Below are 18,548 nucleotides of genomic sequence, written 5' to 3'. Positions count from 1 at the left end.
AATGTTCATTTAATAGCCACTTTGAAGCAATGGTAGTAACCTGATTTCTTAGAACTGTGAAAGTAAAAAAATGGTCCCCGAGTGGCTCACCTGGTAAAAGCACGACCGTGTGGTGTGCAGGGTCGTACAGTCAGGGGAGCGCAGGTTCATGTCATGGCTGTGTGAACTGAACCTGTTTTCGCTGGGGATTCAGGTGAAATCAGGAACACAGGAAAACAACAGCAAGGTCTTCTACATCTAGAATTGCTTCAACTTATATTAGAGGGATACTGGCTCTTAAATAACAAATCACAGTTGCCTTTTATAGCTGGACATAAACTGGAACATTAATGTTGGGAAAATAAGGTTAAATGGGAATTGTTACATTACTGACAGTGTAAACTTCAGATAAATTGTATTGTGGTTAAAAGTCACATCTTTTTTGCATCAGGGATTCCTCACTGCCTGCTAGACAGCCTGTGTCACGCTATCAGGACAGTAAATCATTTTCACGATAAGGAAAGTATTGTGTGTTTCACCTTTGTGTACTGTCAGGTTTCAGGCTGGATTGTAGACTGCAGAGACTGAGTTTAACATGGGTTTCATGGTGCTGATGGAAACGTCTCTCCTCAAGACAGACAGACACAGAGCAAGTCAGAAAGGAGTAAAATCCTGCAATTAAATTTGGAGAGCCAGTTTAAGTAAAATGTTTATTAAAAGCATATTTAAAAAAGGAACCCTATGAGCTATCACAGCTCTACTATAAAATACATTAAAATGATTTGGTGGGGGCTGACAGGCACCCAGATTTCTGTAAAATGGGCCCTTAACAATCCCAGAGAGGTGACATTATTTTAAAATGCAATGCAGAAGCACCACCTGTCCGTGTAGATTTAAAAAGTCTCCACTCTTGGTAAGAACAGTTTTGCCACAGGAAACCACAAGGCCGCACAGCGACTACTGAAAGCCAATGCTGTTGCTGCAGGGGTGCCTCAGCGGAACAGCCCCTTGGCTTTTTTCTTCTTGGGTCTGGCGGAGGGGCGCTCAGGGGGAACAGGGCTCGAAGATGCTGCTTCAAGGGTGGGCGTCACAGTCTGTAATCACACAACAAATACTCACTTAGCAGTTTAAAATATGTGCTGGACATACCCTGTATGCAAAATCCCACTTTAACTTCCTAATCATACACTGTTATAATGGTTGTAGCTCATCAGATTGGAATGACTTTTTCAGTGATACAAAATGTTTTACATGGAGTATATTAGTGACTGTGCACTTGAATTTGGTAGATGCTATCTGCTGATGCTTGTAATGGATGCATATTGATTGAGACCTCTGAATGGAAAACACTGCCCCCTATGGACCATACCAGAGGTGAACGTGGAGTGCATTATGTGGCAATTTATCAGTCAAAATTTTTTTTTGTGACCAATGTGACCAATAACTTTTCTATGCCACGCCATTGCTGTTTAGTGATTTTACAGCCACCTTGTACATCACAATGAAGGTGTTTTAGCCAATAATCAATTATTATTATTATTTGTTTATTTAGCAGACGCCTTTATACAAGGTGACTTACAGAGACTAGGGTGTGTCACTTACAATTACATCCCACCAGAAAGACGGAGCACAAGGAGGTTAAGTGACTTGCTCAGGGTCACACAATGAGTCAGTGGCTGAGGTGGGATTTGAACCGGGGACCTCCTGGTTACAAGCCCTTTAACCACTGGACCGCACAGCCTCCATCAATGCAATATAAAAATACATACTACATCAATAGATATTTAATATCCAAAACTATTTACGTTTCTTGTTTTAACTGGATTTATTAATGGCCTCCTTCTCCATATAGACATTTTTAATGGTCCGAGGTCCCTCTCAGCCAATCAGAAAAAAAATAACAGAAGAGGGAGGAGCAAGAGATAAGTCCCACCCCTTGACAGAGAGGCGGGACTTCATCTTAACTCAAACAGTTCCCAATAGATTGAAAAGCTCTTCCATCTGTATACAAGTTTAAGGTAACAAAAGTAAACATTCAAAAATACTTTACATCGTCCTCCTGTCTGGCCTTGGTTACAGCAAAAGAGATCACTTCCTTTTCCTGTTTTTCTTCCATGATGGCTGGAGAGGGACATTTCAGTTCTTGGTTGGCAATGGCGCTTGCACTCTCTCCTCCTCCTGAAAGAATGGAAGATGGAACATCATCAGTAAGGCCCTGGCTGGAACAAACTACGGGCCCCTTGAATGAACTGGGTGAGCTAACAGTGGGGTTAAAGCAGCCTTGATTCAATTGTTTTTGACATTGTGTAAAACAAAATGCACTCATTCACTGTGCCAGAACTGTGTGCAAATAGAGCCAGAGACACACTTCACACATCTTCCATGGCCTCCACATTCTCTGGCCCGCAATCCCATTTCAAATAGCGATCCAAATGTATTAACATCCCTGAAGACACCTTCCATCACCTTGTCATGTCATTGCTGTGAACATGGCAACTGATGGCATTCTGATAGTAGGTTCAGGTCCTAATAAAGTGGCCAGTTAGTGTACCTGTGTGTATATATATATTAAACAAAACTTGTAATAAAACTAAACATCTATAACACTATGTAACACAATTTTTGTTCCTGGGTAGTAAGTGTTATTTCCTAATTGCTTATGCCTCAAAAGTATAGAAAATGGCTATTATTCCCCACAAACTTTGCTTTTGTGACCAGGACAGTGATATTTTGAAATTTACCTATTTCCAATGAGAAAACGGGCGAATTTGTGTCTTTTCGTTCACATAAAGTCAGAAAAAAACAACATATGAATCCAAATTAACATGTATTTATACTAAAGTAATACAAAAATGACTACAAAAGATTTAGAAGTGAGTAGTATTTCGAGATTTACGATTATACTGTAAATCACTTTCACAAATCAGCCCCCAAATGTAGTCTCCCATCATGTTCTCGTTATACTGTCCTTGGTAGCGGCGTTCAAAGTCCAGTATATCCTGGTGGAAGCGCTCGCCTTGCTCCTCCGAATACGCTCCCATGTTCTCCTTGAATTTATCAAGATGAGCATCAAGGATATGGACTTTGAGGGACATCCTACAGCCCATTGTGCCGTAGTTCTTCACCAGAGTCTCAACCAGCTCCACATAGTTTTCGGTCTTGTGATTGCCCAGGAAGCCCCGAACCACTGCGACAAAGCTGTTCCAAGCCGCTTTCTCCTTACTAGTGAGCGTCTTGGGGAATTCATTGCACTCCAGGATCTTCTTTATCTGTGGTCCGACGAAGACACCGGCTTTGACCTTTGCCTCAGACAGCTTAGGGAAGAAGTCTTGAAGGTACTTGAAGGCTGCCGACTCCTTATCTAGAGCTCTGACAAATTGTTTCATAAGGCCCAATTTGATGTGCAGTGGTGGCATCAGCACCTTCCGGGGGTCCACCAGTGGCTCCCGCTTGACGTTGTTCCTCCCCACAGAGAACTTGGTCCGCTGTGGCCAGTCCCGCCTGTGGTAGTGTGCCTTGGTGTCCCTGCTGTCCCAAAGGCAAAGATAGCAGGAAAACTTGGCAAAACCGCCTTGGAGACCCATCAGGAATGCCACCATTTTGAAGTCTCCTATGACCTTGATGCCATCTCAGAAAAATGCAGATATGTATCCACTTAGGCAGCTGGAACTAAACTGAACTGGTGGGCTTAAGGCCCCTGTATTTATCCTACTATTTATATTACTGGAAAGTTCTAGAAAGTTCTAGAAGTTACTCCAAGTTTACTCAGCACTGAATCTATCTGGAATGTTCTGGAAAATAGGTAAATTTCAAAATATCACTGTCCTGGTCACAAAAGCAAAGTTTGTGGGGAATAATAGCCATTTTCTATACTTTTAAGGCATAAGCAATTAGGAAATAACACTTACTACCCAGGAACCCAAAAAAAAAAAAAAAATTGTTACACGGTGTAATTTATCAAAATGTGAACCATGATAATTAACCACTGTCAGCGAACCCCACTGCTGTGACAGTGCTGTGACAATATTGCCATTGCAAACCATATCAGTACAAGGCGTGTAAGAGGGAACATACCTTGGGTGGCAGTGTTGACCTGGCTGTGCTCGACATCATTGTCCGGGTGCTTGCGTTTGCGATGGCACCCGAGCGTTGTTACTGCTGTGTACAGCTCCTGAATCTCTCTGCTGAATCCTCTGCAGGCTTGCACAGCACACACCTCCGGCAGTCTCTGCAAGAGGAGAGATTGGAAGAGTTCACTTGTTTTGCAGGTATTGGAAATGTACATGCAAGGGGAAAGGGTCTCTCTCACTTCAGACAAGCAGGACCAAGACTGTGTACATCTTTGTAAACAAGCCAAATTGTGAAATGTACTTGAACCTTTACTTCCAGCCTAATAAACTGGATCTAGCTTTTACTTTTTTAAAGAAATAATGTCAGGATGCTGTAATCAGTTTTTTTTTTTTTATTATTATTTTTTTTTCAATTTAGAGCGACAAATTATTTGATGCTCATTTTACTCCCCAGTTTAGACTGCCCCACAACAGCTCAGTAGAACTGATGGTCAGTGGACATCCTCCTGTCCCACGACCAAGCTAATTGCCTCTTTAGAACCAACTCTATAGCAGATGTTTAAGATATACCAGCCTCTGCAGGATAAGACCAGCCCTGCAGTTCTCCGTTGCTCATTGGGCATCTGGCTAATAGGGGGAGTTTGCCTTCCTGACCCACGGGAGCACCAGAGCCAACGCGACGCTCCCCATGGAATCCCCAGTGAAGACTGGCAGCTTTGCACAGCTAGGACGCAAACATGACTCTGTGACTGTATGACTCTGCACACCACACTGCTGTGTCCTTTACCAGCTGAGCCACTCAGGTCCCCTGGAAGGGATCTTTGTTTACCGCTACACAGGACACCTCCGGTAAGCTCTCATGTGTGCTGTGAAATCAATTGCTGTATTAAGGGCAGCAGTGTGGAGTAGTGGTTAGGGCTCTCGACTCTGGACCGGAGGGGTCATGGGTTCAATCCCAGGTGGGGGACACTGCTGCTGTAGCCTTGAGCAAGGTACTTTACCTAGATTGCTCCAGTAAAACCCCAACTGTATAAATGGGTAATTGTATGAAAAAAATTATGTGATATCTGTATAATGTGAAATAATGTATAATGTGTATAATGTGATATCTTGTAACTGCTAATAAATAAATAATAATAATAATTTATCAGTAACTAATGAAATTAAAATGAAAAGTGAAACATTCATATACTGGATTTAAAGAGCAACTTGGACTGTGTATAAAATCCCAGTTCTGCATTACTAATGTATCCTTGTTTAGAATCACTTTGTCTCATTTTCTGTTTCACTCATCCCATCTCGGTGACATTTTAATAGCACCACTGTGGCCTCTACAGATCTCAAACACCCTCTCTAAATACAGCTGGTACACCAGAATACGCATCAGCAACACAATCTGCATAACAAAAAAAATAAGAATAATTAGGCACTTCATGTTTCTGTGTTTGAAAAAGTCCCTAGGATGTGATGACTGTAAAAGAAATGATATACAAGTGAATCTAAACAACAACGAGAACCCGCTGGTGAAGATACAGAGGGGCTCAGTAATGCTGGGCAGAACCGATTTCTAAGTAATAATGTCATACTTCCAGAGCGCACTGTATGGTTATAGTAATAAGACTACATCTGCCACCCCCTGGAGCCCACATGTGTTCCATCTCAACAGGGCTTTAACCAGCGAGTGAAATTGATATCAAATATAAACCTTTGATCTGACCCAGAAGTGAGTTTGCAACGCAGTGACTAACCAACAGCCACACTAAACCTTTATGATACCGAAGGTGTGATCTAAAGCAATCAAAACTGGTAAATGCACCATAAACATGCTCCATAAAAATGCCATCTTTGAAACATGGGCATTGAAAACAAGTTACCCTTTCTATCCAGGGCGTCAACATCTGAAAGATAAAACAATTAGAAGCAGACTACTGAGTAGACCCTATAAAACAATGAATGCCAAACCTTTGCTTTCGAGAAACAACAAACACAAAAATACGAGAAGTCGTTATGTACACATGGATGGGATTGTTGGAAGCAACGTAATGGAACAACAACTACAAAGTGCTTTTAGAATTTGTAAGGCAGCTATGGCCAAAAGTTTTGCATCACCTTATAGAATTATCTAATTTTGCTTCACAGACCAATGAAACCTGCTGAATAATGTTATGTTAACATATTGAATTATATACCGCTTTGTAGTTTTTCATATACTTAACAGAAAACTGGCAATTTGAAAATGTGACATTTCAAAATCTAACATGAAATACTGTACTACTATTATGGCTTCCGGTAGACTTTTGTCATATTTTGTAGTTTCTTTGATTACATGATGTTAAATAAAATATTAAAATTATGTTTATATAGTTTTTAATTTATATATAACAGATTACTAAAAATATCTTGGTATCCTTGAATAAATAAATGCATTCAAACGTGAGCAACAGACTAGAGCAAAATGTGATCTTGAAATGCAGAACCACCTGGGGATATTGTTCTAAAAAGAAATACAAATCATAGGGATGAGAAAGATGTCTAGGTGCAGACCACACATTCACAAGCATGCTGTGAAACTCCAGTATGTCAGTAACATGCATCCCTGTAAATTAAAAAATTACCAGAATGACCATGACACATATCAACAGTATACGTGAAGTCAGATGGCTTAAATATGGACGGACGTACAGACAGACAGACACCTCCATATATCACCACAATCTGATACTCCCAATAACTTATGCTAAAAATATAAATGTATACCAAGTTTCATCACAATATATTTGGGGTTTTCCAGATATATGCAAAAATGTGATTGTGACATACAGACGTACATATATACAGAGACCCAGCCGAGTCTCCCAGACATCCTCAGAATGTAAGGGCATATATACAGAGACCCAGCCGAGTCTCCCAGACATCCTCAGAACGTAAGGGCATATATACAGAGACCCAGCCGAGTCTCCCAGACATCCTCAGAACGTAAGGGCATATATACAGAGACCCAGCCGAGTCCCCCAGACATCCTCAGAACGTAAGGGCATATATACAGAGACCCAGCCGAGTCTCCCAGACATCCTCAGAATGTAAGGGCATATATACAGAGACCCAGCCGAGTCCCCCAGACATCCTCAGAATGTAAGGGCATATATACAGAGACCCAGCCGAGTCTCCCAGACATCCTCAGAACATAAGGGCATATATACAGAGACCCAGCCGAGTCCCCCAGACATCCTCAGAACGTAAGGGCATATATACAGAGACCCAGCCGAGTCCCCCAGACATCCTCAGAACGTAAGGGCATATATACAGAGACCCAGTCGAGTCTCCCAGACATCCTCAGAATGTAAGGGCATATATACAGAGACCCAGCCGAGTCCCCCAGACATCCTCAGAACGTAAGGGCATATATACAGAGACCCAGCCGAGTCTCCCAGACATCCTCAGAATGTAAGGGCATATATACAGAGACCCAGCCGAGTCTCCCAGACATCCTCAGAACGTAAGGGCATATATACAGAGACCCAGCCGAGTCCCCCAGACATCCTCAGAACGTAAGGGCATATATACAGAGACCCAGCCGAGTCCCCCAGACATCCTCAGAACGTAAGGGCATATATACAGAGACCCAGCCGAGTCCCCCAGACATCCTCAGAACGTAAGGGCATATATACAGAGACCCAGCCGAGTCCCCCAGACATCCTCAGAACGTAAGGGCATATATACAGAGACCCAGCCGAGTCTCCCAGACATCCTCAGAATGTAAGGGCATATATACAGAGACCCAGCCGAGTCTCCCAGACATCCTCAGAATGTAAGGGCATATATACAGAGACCCAGCCGAGTCTTCCAGACATCCTCAGAATGTAAGGGCATATATACAGAGACCCAGCCGAGTCGCCCAGACATCCTCATGTTTGGCTACGGCACTGCTTAATATAACTGGCATGTTAGTGTACTAGTGGTTGACAAATAAACAATCCTGAACTGGGCACCTTTCCTAACCAACTGTCCAGTAAATATTAGTTCTGGTTGCAGTGTTAAATAAATTCCATACAAAGACAACCCTTTGCCATTGATACTGAGTTTTCCTGCTTAGAAACTATAACCTGTCATGCGATGGAGCTGTACTGAATCGAAGGCTATTGTTAAAGAAACTTAGTAGTAGCACCAAATTGGATGACAACTTTTAAAAGCTAAAATGAGAATACCTCTCGCAGTGTAAGTGGTATTGTTGAGATTTGCTGCTTTCACCCTGCTTCCCTGGTGGGAGACAATCTGGGGGGGGGGGGGGTCGCTGCATTTGTAGCAGGCAGTGTTGTGTGATACACGGCCATTACGGATTCTGTCCCCTGTCGGTGAGATGAAGTTAAAAGCTCTAAAACCACGAATGCAGATGAGCCTGGCTCGTTTGTGTGGTGATTAAGATGGTCGTGGCTTGCACACAGCCCTGTTACACATTCCAGCAGGGTTTAGAACGTACGGTTAAAGGACGACATCTTTGAATCATTTTTCTTTTAAAAGACTTGTACCAGGGAACAAAAGGGCAGTCCTGGTTTCTGGTTCTTGTGCAAAGTATTAAAATGACCAATTCTAACCTGTACGTGTGACACACAGACAGAGACTCACCTCCATATATCCACAGAATGCAATACTCGCAATCACCATTCACCACTTCTAGTTTTCTGTTTTTTCAACATCATGAAACCTCAAATTCATAGTATTTCAAAAGAAAAGAAAACTAGTACGCTTAACAAACAACCAGTCAGGTTAATTAGGACTGCCGGATTATCAAACGCATACACAGCATTGGCTGCTATCTGCTTCCAAGTGTCACAAGTCAGCCTTCATACAAAAGAGGGTTAAATCCCAGGACAAAGAAAAACAGCCTGCTGTTGGCTTTAATAGGCCTGTCTGAAAACCGGAGAGCGAGGCTCCCATTACAGAACAAAAACAAACACAACCAGGAAGCAGTACAATTACAAAAACTAAATAGGAACAATTATTAACAGTAAACAACACGCCCTATTAGTACATTATTTTCAGTATGTTATTCAGTTGCTGAGACTATTTTCTGCCACAAGGGTAATCTGTTACAGTACCTTGCTTGTTTCCTGGTTTGATTTGTTTATTTACCGTATTTACTTAAATTGTATGGTGGTGGAAGGGCAAGCAGGTTGGGGGGGGGATGATTTAAGAATAGAACTGGAGGACATACGTTCTTAAGTTAAGGACACCAAATTAGCTCTCCAAATATTTATCTCATGAAAAAAAGTCCCAGTACTTCGGAAGGAATAACATCGTGTCTAAATATACTGACCATATTTTTGTATTTGTTGATCTTAAATGAAAAAATAAAGCTTGATGTCCTACTTGTGTGTACTACCTCTCCCAGATAGAAACCCAAAATGTGGAAAGAGTTTTAAAAACCTACACTTTAAAGTCTTCTCAAAGAGATCATTGATGCCCACAGACCCAGGTAAGGAGACTCCATGCTAGAGGTCTTCAAAACACAGGGATCCAAGGTGATCTCTGGTAAACGGCACACTTTCACAAATCTGAAGCACTACTAACCTATTTGTCTAATGAAGGAGCTGTTTGAGTCAAAATTCAATTTTATAATAGGAACATGTAAGAAAAGGTGATGATAAATTCTTGTGTAGCAGCCTACACTTTTGTCACTGGTCAAGAATCCTGCAAGTACTTCATTTGCTCAATTATACTGCCTACTTACCTCAGGAGAACAAGAGAGACTCTAATACACCTGGTATATTGAAGGTACAGTAGACCTACTGTAGATCAAAATCAAAGCTAACGTACCCATTTACAGGTGACCTGAGGTACAGGGAAAGTAATGGCACCTTGGGTGAGTTCTTATCTTTCATTAGGAATTCTTAGGACACTTTTTAATGTGGTCGGTTGTCTCTCTTGGCTGCCATGGGCGTTGTAATGAAATGTATTTAATTTGTGGATTTAATGCTAATGAAACAGGAGTAATGCACTGGCTGTGATGAGACATGAGTGCTTCCTCCTCACAGCTCCCCACCATTCAACCTCTCAAGCAGAAACTCAGAAGAGTGCCAGACTGTTTGGTGAATCTGTGGTGTGGACTAATGTTAAACCTTTACCTAATATCATACAATAATATTACATTTTCTACCTGTTTAATGTCATATTAAGCGTGTTCTCCATCATTCTCTGTTATCGTTTCTGCTCAGATCGATATTTACAGTGCGTTCTGTTTTCCTCTTCAAATGTTGATTAAAATGTACCCCCCGGTTACTCAATTTGAAAGGCCTAAATAGAAACACTGATGCAACCCCCTTGGCTATCAGGAAGACTGAAGGTCGACGGCCACCCTGCATTCCTGTGATTAAGTCAATTGCCTCTTTTTACCCTCCGAACCGGTTAACCATGATGTTAACCAAGCTACAAGCCTGGGAATGCTCAGCCCTGGAGACTGACTAGTAGTGGTTCCTGAGGCACTATGAGGTGAACTGTCTGATACATGTTTATATTTTTTATTAGTAGTCGCCAATTGATTTTACCCTGTTTTTCTCCCAATCTGAAATATCCAATTGTATTTTAGGCTCAGCTCACCGCTACCACCCCTGCGCTGATTCGGGAGCGGCGAAGACGAACACACGCTGTTCTTCGAAGCGTGTGACGTCAGCCGACCGCTTCTTTTTACTCTGCAGGCCCGTCATGCAGCCAAACCAGAGCGATAGCGTCGGAGGACAAAGCAGCTCTGGGCAGCTTACAGGCAAGCCCGCAGGTGCCCTGCCAGTCCACAGGGGTCGCTGGTGCGCGGTGAGCCGAGGACACCCTGGCCTTGCTGTGAGCAGTGCTAAAATAAAGCTCTTTCATTGCACTAATGGAGTACAAACACTACAAGCAGACCACTACTAGACTAGCACATGCAAAAATGAATGCATCATTTTAATCCCTTTTTTCAAAAACTTCCGCTTGGAAACCCCCCTCCCACACACTCCCCCTCTGCATCTCGATGAGACGGGTGCCCCCTAATACCTTAGAAGTGCCATGTACTTTAAATAAAAACACTGACTTTAGAAATACATTTCTAAAACTGCATTCTTGATTATGCTGAGCTCCCTGAATCTCTGGAATATAATCTATTTGTTTGCACTGAAAACAATAGAACATTGGTCACCTTAATAATTTTGAGTTTAGTGAAAACAAAAATGAATGAAAAAAGAATAAATCATATAAGTTAAAATCATACTTTTAGAGCATCATAATTAATATCTGAAAGTCGCTGTGTGATTAAATATTATGTGCTTTGCTTCTAATCTCCACTCATTCCCAGCACACGCCATCACTGTTTGCTAGCAATGCCAATGAATTCATCTGGCAAATGCCGTGTAAAACTAGGCACTAAAGTCTCAAAAATTGCCTACAGTCAAACAGGCAGATATCAAAATAAATCGAAATATTTTTTTTTTCCCCATGATCATGCTTCAAAAAATGTGATCTGACACACCTTTACTGTGTTATCATAAATATTTCCAAGAAACCACCTGGTACTGCTACGTGATCATACTAGCTGTGTGTTATGTACCACTGGACCTGTCAACATCATAAACTAGACACACTCACTTACTACACGGAGCTGGGCTGTTGAACATAATCCATTTTATTTCACTCTTAACCTGTTTGCACATACACACCTGTGCAGTTCAAACAGTATTCCAATCCCATCCAAAAGAAAAGAAGATAGAGAGACAGAAGTTGAAAAAGGCTGCATATAGAATAACCTAACAAGAAAAAATAAATCAAAATAATTTTTTTTGGTGCATTTTTATATTTTTATTATTTGTGCATTTTTCCTAAGGGATATCAGACAACATCCATTAGGTAAACTGTTCCCCCACTATGACCACTAGTTGAATGAAAATTGATTTGAGTTTGTTTGAAGAACTCGGACTCGAAGTCAAGGACTCATGACTCGGACTCGAATGACAGTGACTCGGACTCGGACTCTAATGACAGTGACTCGGACTCTAAATAAAACATACATCCCAAATGTCATCAACAGTACAGTCCATGACACTGTTTAAACCCATACTTCACAAAAATCACATCAAACAGTGCAGGTACACACGACAACATGCAACACTGCAGGAGATAAGTGAAATGAATCAAAATAACAGGGACAGCACAACAAGCAGAAACCCAAGCCAAAGAGACTACCCGTAACCTTGATGTGCCTCCATAAAGAGTTCCAGAGTACTAATGACTCACACATCAAGAACTGCTCCGTCTCATCAGGGGATGATAAAGTCCAATGTGGCCTTGAAGACCAAATAGGGGTTATCTACTTTGATTTCTGAACTAGAAGTCAAGATCATATGAGACCAGCTTCTTTTTTAGAATAAGGAGCTGAACTGAAAAACAAAAAGGTCTGTCAAACTTCATAGGTTCTAAAAAGAAGCATTTTTTAAACACCAGGCTCCTTCTCACACACACACACACACACACACACAAGTGCGTTTTACAGCACAATTTGCTTTAAGGTAAATAAAAAATTCCAGTCAAGCAATATAATGTATAAACTAAAAAACATAAAATAATCCAGGAAACATGTATCCACAAATGGAATACTTAAAGAGTTAAAAGAACAAGAATAACATGTCCTAATTACCATAAACAATGAGAACAATGTCACTTTGGAGTATAGCTACATAACACTTAAAGGGTACATAAGGACCTTTTTATTTTTTTGTGTTAAATTGCATTCCTTGCCTCAAGATGGCTTCATATGTACCGGCATGGACCTCTCAGAACTACATTTCCCACCATCCTCCTGCTCACTGGTATATCCACCTGTTACATATGTGAGCAGGAGGATGATGGGAAATAAAATAAAAAGGTCCTTATGTACCCTTTAAGCCCTGCAACTTTACTGCATACAATAAATTTCAGATATACATGAATAATGGTGAATTATTACTTATGTTTGTGTTTGAATTAAAATACTATACAATTTAAATTAAATCAAAATGTAAAGCATAGTACATTAACAAAAAATAAATAAGTATTGGCCAAAGGTTTAAATTAATAAATACAAAACAAGGTTTATTTGAAATAAATTCAAGAATAAAACTGTAAGGTACAAGCTCAAAAACAGGAATGATTTTTGTTTGTGATATACCAGGACACCAACTACTGTCTGAGACAGTGGACATATCTCTCCAGCCATGTTGAATCAGTGCCTTGCCAGCTGACCATGCTGGTCCTGCAGCCCATTGATAGGAGTTCTGGAAGCCCAGGGTTCTCTCCAGCAATCTCATATAGCTGGGTAGCAGACCATCGTAGCTGGGACCCTTCCCACTGTCAGTGGCTTCAACAAAATGATTCCAGCAATCTTACCTGCGTGTGCACTTCCATTCATTATATACTGTAGGTCTCAAAGGTCCAGTTTTGAAAGACGATATCACAAATATGTATTTTTATTTTTAAAACATGATATTTATTATTATACTTGGTTAAAAAAAAGTTAGCGTTACACTTCCTTTGTCATTTCACCTGGGGGGGAGAAAAATGTCCCCACCCCTTCACCGGTTTCTTTCCTGTCCAAAACCAATCAGCTGCTTCCCCTATTGACTGACATGCTTTAAGCCAGAAACATGCTACGACCGTGAGGTGAGGCAATATGACCCAGGAAGTGTAACAAATATCTTGCGAAAAAGACTTCGCTTTAAAATGAAAAAATGAAAATCCATGTGTGATATTTCTTTCCAAACTGCCCATTTGAGATCTATGTGGCTAACTGAAGTGCAACACTGATAAGGTTTATGGAATTATTTTGTCAGGGGGTCCTGGTCATTACAATACTGGTAATACCCTGAAACCTAGGTCTAGGTTCCTAACTGCTTATATGCTTATATAAATCCAGTCATGGCATCAAATACATTTGTATTTTGTGTCCAGTTTGCTTTCTATACTAGGCTCAACATTTCCATCGGGATTACTGCTTTCACGTTCCTTTTAAGTACTCCCCCCCAATAGTAATCTGTCATTTTTTGGTTTAACATGCATAAATGAAAATCTGCATTGGTTTAAAAAAATAAAACTGCTGTCAATGATGCTCTCAGTTAACGATGTTGCACTGAGAGAGTGTGCGTGATCGACATGCAATGTTAATTGATAGCATTGTTTTAAACATTAAACATTTGTAAGCATGTTGGATGACACAGCAGGACGTTCAGGCCAGTAACTGCACTGGGGATGAGATTTGTGCTGTACTTTCTGTGAAGACGTGCCTGCCTTCTAAGTGCAATAAACTTTGCAGGATGGGAATTTTCCAGCCTGTCTTAATCACCATATCACAGCAATTAACAAAGTCAGTTCGTAGGCAAAACTTTGTTTAACTAGAGGTCTCATTCCACAGAACTTCTTGAGTGCATAGTAAACGATGTACAAAGGTTTTTATACCTTTTTCAGTACCTATAATAAACAGAGACCATTGGGAACATTCCCCTTGACTGAAGTTGTTTTCTTGGGCGCTTTCCAAACACATAACCTTGATAAACAAATTGCAATGAAACAGTCTTGCTAAGCAGATGCGGAGCCCGATCAAAGGAAAGTAATTCTCTCAAATCAGCGGTTTCATTTATGCATAGACATACTTTCTTTTGCATTTGTTATATAAACTGAATGCTGCATTTACTCGAATGTAACAAACCAGTTATGTAATAAAACTAGCTAGAAGGTAAATTGCATAATTTTTACTTAGCCCTGTAACACTGGCCCCTATTCACAAAACTGTTTAAAACGACTGTTTTTTTGAATGCCTGTTTTTAGAAGACTGATCATAAACATTCTTTTAGGTCAGGGCTCTTCACCGGCCCGCAGGGATAAGTGGCCCACCAACAATCAGCAAAAATTAACGAAACAAATATGGAAAACAGCGTAAATCAATGTGTGATTAGGTCTTATTTTTGTATCCGGCTGCGAAGCTGTGCATGCATCACACCACCTCTTTCCAATCACTCAGCTAGACTCACGCAAGCCAGTTCCATTGAGTTCCGCTTTGCATACTCTGTGGGTGATTTTAGTTTTTTACTTGTGTTGCTATTAAAAAAAATAAAAAAAAATAAAAAGATCTGTCATTTTACTCTAGCTAGTAAGAAGAAAAAACTTGATGGTGAAAATCGTCGATTCAACAATGAGTGGATGGACCCATAAATACTTTACCAAGTGTACCGAACGCAAAGCCAATGTGTTTATTGTGCAATGAATGTGTCCGTAGTTAAGGAATACAATATGAAAAGGCATTTTGAAACCAAACACGGAGCTTTTGGAAATACGTACCCAGAGGGCTCAACAGCTCAAAAATAGAGGCGCTGATCTCTTCCTACCAACGTGCTTGTGCAGCTCTTGTGCGATCTTGCACTTTTTTGAGATTCATTAAAAAGTAGACCATACAAAAGGAGATTAACAGTTTGGTCAGAAACATCAAATGTCATTATTTGGGAAATTAACCAAAATGTGAAAACATGATTCCATCGATTTCCCAGGTGCTACCACACCTTTCCATGGGACTAATCTTTTTGTTTTTAACGTATTCAAGTTTTCTGTTGTGTCAGAGATGGAATAGAAACAGACACAAGTTTATTTGTTTAAAGTGGCACACTCACATAATGTGTGATGAAAGTTTTATGTATGCATTTTTACTCTTTTTTTCATTACCTTAACCACATTGTCGCACAGTTCTCAGACTGTATATTATAGTACAACAGTTATACTATTAATATGTCACATATATTTGAAAATGTATGTAATGATACTCTGTAAATATTCACACTGGTCTATTATTAAAGTACTATTCATATGGTAAAATGTGTAAGTCTTGTTCAATATCCGAAAATTGTTATATAATATTTATTATATTGCTTAAAATTGTGCAAAAAGTAAAATACTTCTGGCCTGTCTACTCTTAACTTTAGTCTAAACTGGCCCCCTTAAAAAACTAGTTGAAGAGCCCTGTGTTAGGTTAAACTAGCTGAAGAGCCCTGTCTTAGGTTAAACTAGCTGAAGAGCCCTGTGTTAGGTTAAACTAGCTGAAGAGCCCTGTCTTAGGTTAAACTAGTTGAAGAGCCCTGTGTTAGGTTAAACTAGCTGAAGAGCCCTGTGTTAGGTTAAACTAGCTGAAGAGCCCTGTGTTAGGTTAAACTAGCTGAAGAGCCCTGTGTTAGGTTAAACTAGCTGAAGAGCCCTGTCTTAGGTTAAACTAGCTGAAGAGCCCTGTTTTAGGTTAAACTAGTTGAAGAGCCCTGTGTTAGGTTAAACTAGCTGAAGAGCCCTGTCTAGGGTTAAACTAGCTGAAGAGCCCTGTGTTAGGTTAAACTAGTTGAAGAGCCCTGTCTTAGGTTAAACTAGCTGAAGAGCCCTGTCTTAGGTTAAACTAGTTGAAGAGCCCTGTGTTAGGTTAAACTAGCTGAAGAGCCCTGTCTTAGGTTATACTAGTTGAAGAGCCCGGTCTAGGGTTAAACTAGCTGAAGAGCCCTGTGTTAGGTTAAACTAGTTGAAGAGCCATGTGTTAGGTTAAACTAGCTGAAGAGCCCTGTGTTAGGTTAAACTAGCTGAAGAGCCCTGTCTAGGGTTAAACTAGCTGAAGAGCCCTGTGTTAGGTTAAACTAGTTGAAGAGCCCTGTGTTAGGTTAAACTAGCTGAAGAGCCCTGTCTTAGGTTAAACTAGCTGAAGAGCCCTGTCTTAGGTTAAACTAGCTGAAGAGCCCTGTCTTAGGTTAAACTAGTTGAAGAGCCCTGTGTTAGGTTAAACTAGCTGAAGAGCCCTGTCTTAGGTTAAACTGTGCTTTAAAAATTAGAATAAACCCTCTAAAACAATTTCATGAACTGCAAAGTTGATTTAATAAATCAAAATGTGACTTAAAAACTAAAAACAGTCCTTAACTAAAGATTGCGTATAACCGTTTTGTGAACAGGAACCATTATTTTTGTTTATTATTTTTATTAATAAAATGTGCAAATTGCAGCGTTTGATTTGTTTGGCCACGTAGTTTGAAGCCCTTTGGCATATGAAACAGCTCAGGACTGTGGATGTGCTCGTCTGTTGCCAGCTTACAGAAGCAGGTGTGTCTCAGACCTGCTCATTCCAGTCCTCTAGCTGTGTCATATCAGCCCACTTCACACCTCCTAGATAAGGCACTGCAGATGCAGTTACAAAGTGTCCCAGTACAAGCGAGTTCCAGAATAGAAACAGTTACTTCAGCAGGGCAAAGTGCAGCTGATAGCACAAACACATCTCACACATATGAATCAGCAAAACTGGTAATAATGTAACCTACAGCACCTTAACAAATAAGATATTTCTTTCAGCACCTTACTTGAATAAAGGTTTTGCATTCATTCATTCATTCATTCATTCATTCATTCATTCATTTTTACTAGGGCAGTGAGATTCTGTTTCATTTCCTAAACCTTTCACATGTAAGATTAAACTAATACAGGGGTGCGCAACCTGAGGCAGCAGGCGCCCCCCATTCATTTTTTTGTTGATAATATTTATTCAGTTTTCATTGTTCTTGGCTGGACAATTGGAAGCATTGCATTGCCGTTTGTGTAATGGGATTTTTTAGGGCAAATGAGGGGTGGGATTGAAATGCGTCTTTGAGTGTACTGTCATATCTGAATAGTTCATCTTAACTACTAGTATAGCTTGATACAATGTTAATTTGACTTGCCATGCCTGAGTGAGCAACTCAGGGATTGATTAGTTTAGGCTAGAGAGAGCACCTGGAAGTGGGAACAAAGACAGTGAGTACCTGCTGTTTAACTGTGTATAATCTGCTTGAATCCAGGGAAGAGTTTTAAGAACCCAACAACCTCTGCAGAATCATTACACTTAATATTGTACATCAATATGAATAATGATATATTGAATATGTTATAGTTTAAAGGTATTCACAAAGATTAATGCAATTTATATTTACTAATTCTGCAAAATCATCTATCTGTTTGCTTCCATATCTCACAACACTGGGCCTAGTGATGGGCGTGCCTGTCTCTACTCAACTAAAGAACTGCTGCAGGACTTGAATCGCTATGGCATACGCCTTGACCCCCATGTGCAAATTTGTGAAAAGGGGTTTTATAAGTAAAACAGACAGACAGAAAGAAAGACAGGCATATATAACGTACAGTTGCACTCAAATTCACAGATGCCTAAAAATGTTAAAAAAAATAAATAAAAAAAAAAGCAGAATATATTTATATTGAGTGTGGCATTTCTAGATGCTTTAGAAGTGGTAAATCTAGCAAGAAATCCTTTTTTCCCCTCAACAGAAGACCATTTCTTTTTGTGAAACTAAAAAAAAAAAAAAAATGTCTTTCTCGTCTGGGTTATGCCGAACGGGCGGTTTAAAATGAAACCAGTCCTTTTAGAGGCTCATTGATGTAGCACAGTTATTAATTTGGCCTTCTCAAATAAAAGGACACCAAGGGCCACGAGAGATGGGTGCC

At 40.3% G+C, this 18,548-nt stretch overlaps 1 protein-coding gene across 1 annotated transcript in view; it reads right to left on the bottom strand.

The window, feature by feature from the left end:
• Positions 1-675: 675 nt before the first annotated feature.
• nhej1 (nonhomologous end-joining factor 1) overlaps positions 676-18,548 on the bottom strand; it is a 109,345-nt gene continuing 91,472 nt past the window's right edge. The window contains exons 6-8 of the mRNA XM_059032006.1: positions 4,054-4,207; positions 2,030-2,157; positions 676-1,073 (exon numbers count right to left, since the gene is read on the bottom strand). Coding sequence (XP_058887989.1) covers positions 972-1,073; positions 2,030-2,157; positions 4,054-4,207 — 384 coding nt within the window. The 3' untranslated portion in view covers positions 676-971. The remainder of the gene's footprint in view (positions 1,074-2,029; positions 2,158-4,053; positions 4,208-18,548) is intronic.

Source organism: Acipenser ruthenus, chromosome 10 (assembly GCF_902713425.1).
Source record: "Acipenser ruthenus chromosome 10, fAciRut3.2 maternal haplotype, whole genome shotgun sequence".
Taxonomy (NCBI): domain Eukaryota; kingdom Metazoa; phylum Chordata; class Actinopteri; order Acipenseriformes; family Acipenseridae; genus Acipenser; species Acipenser ruthenus.
Note: the sequence above shows the minus strand (reverse complement) of the source record. Positions and strands in the feature narration are given on the sequence as shown.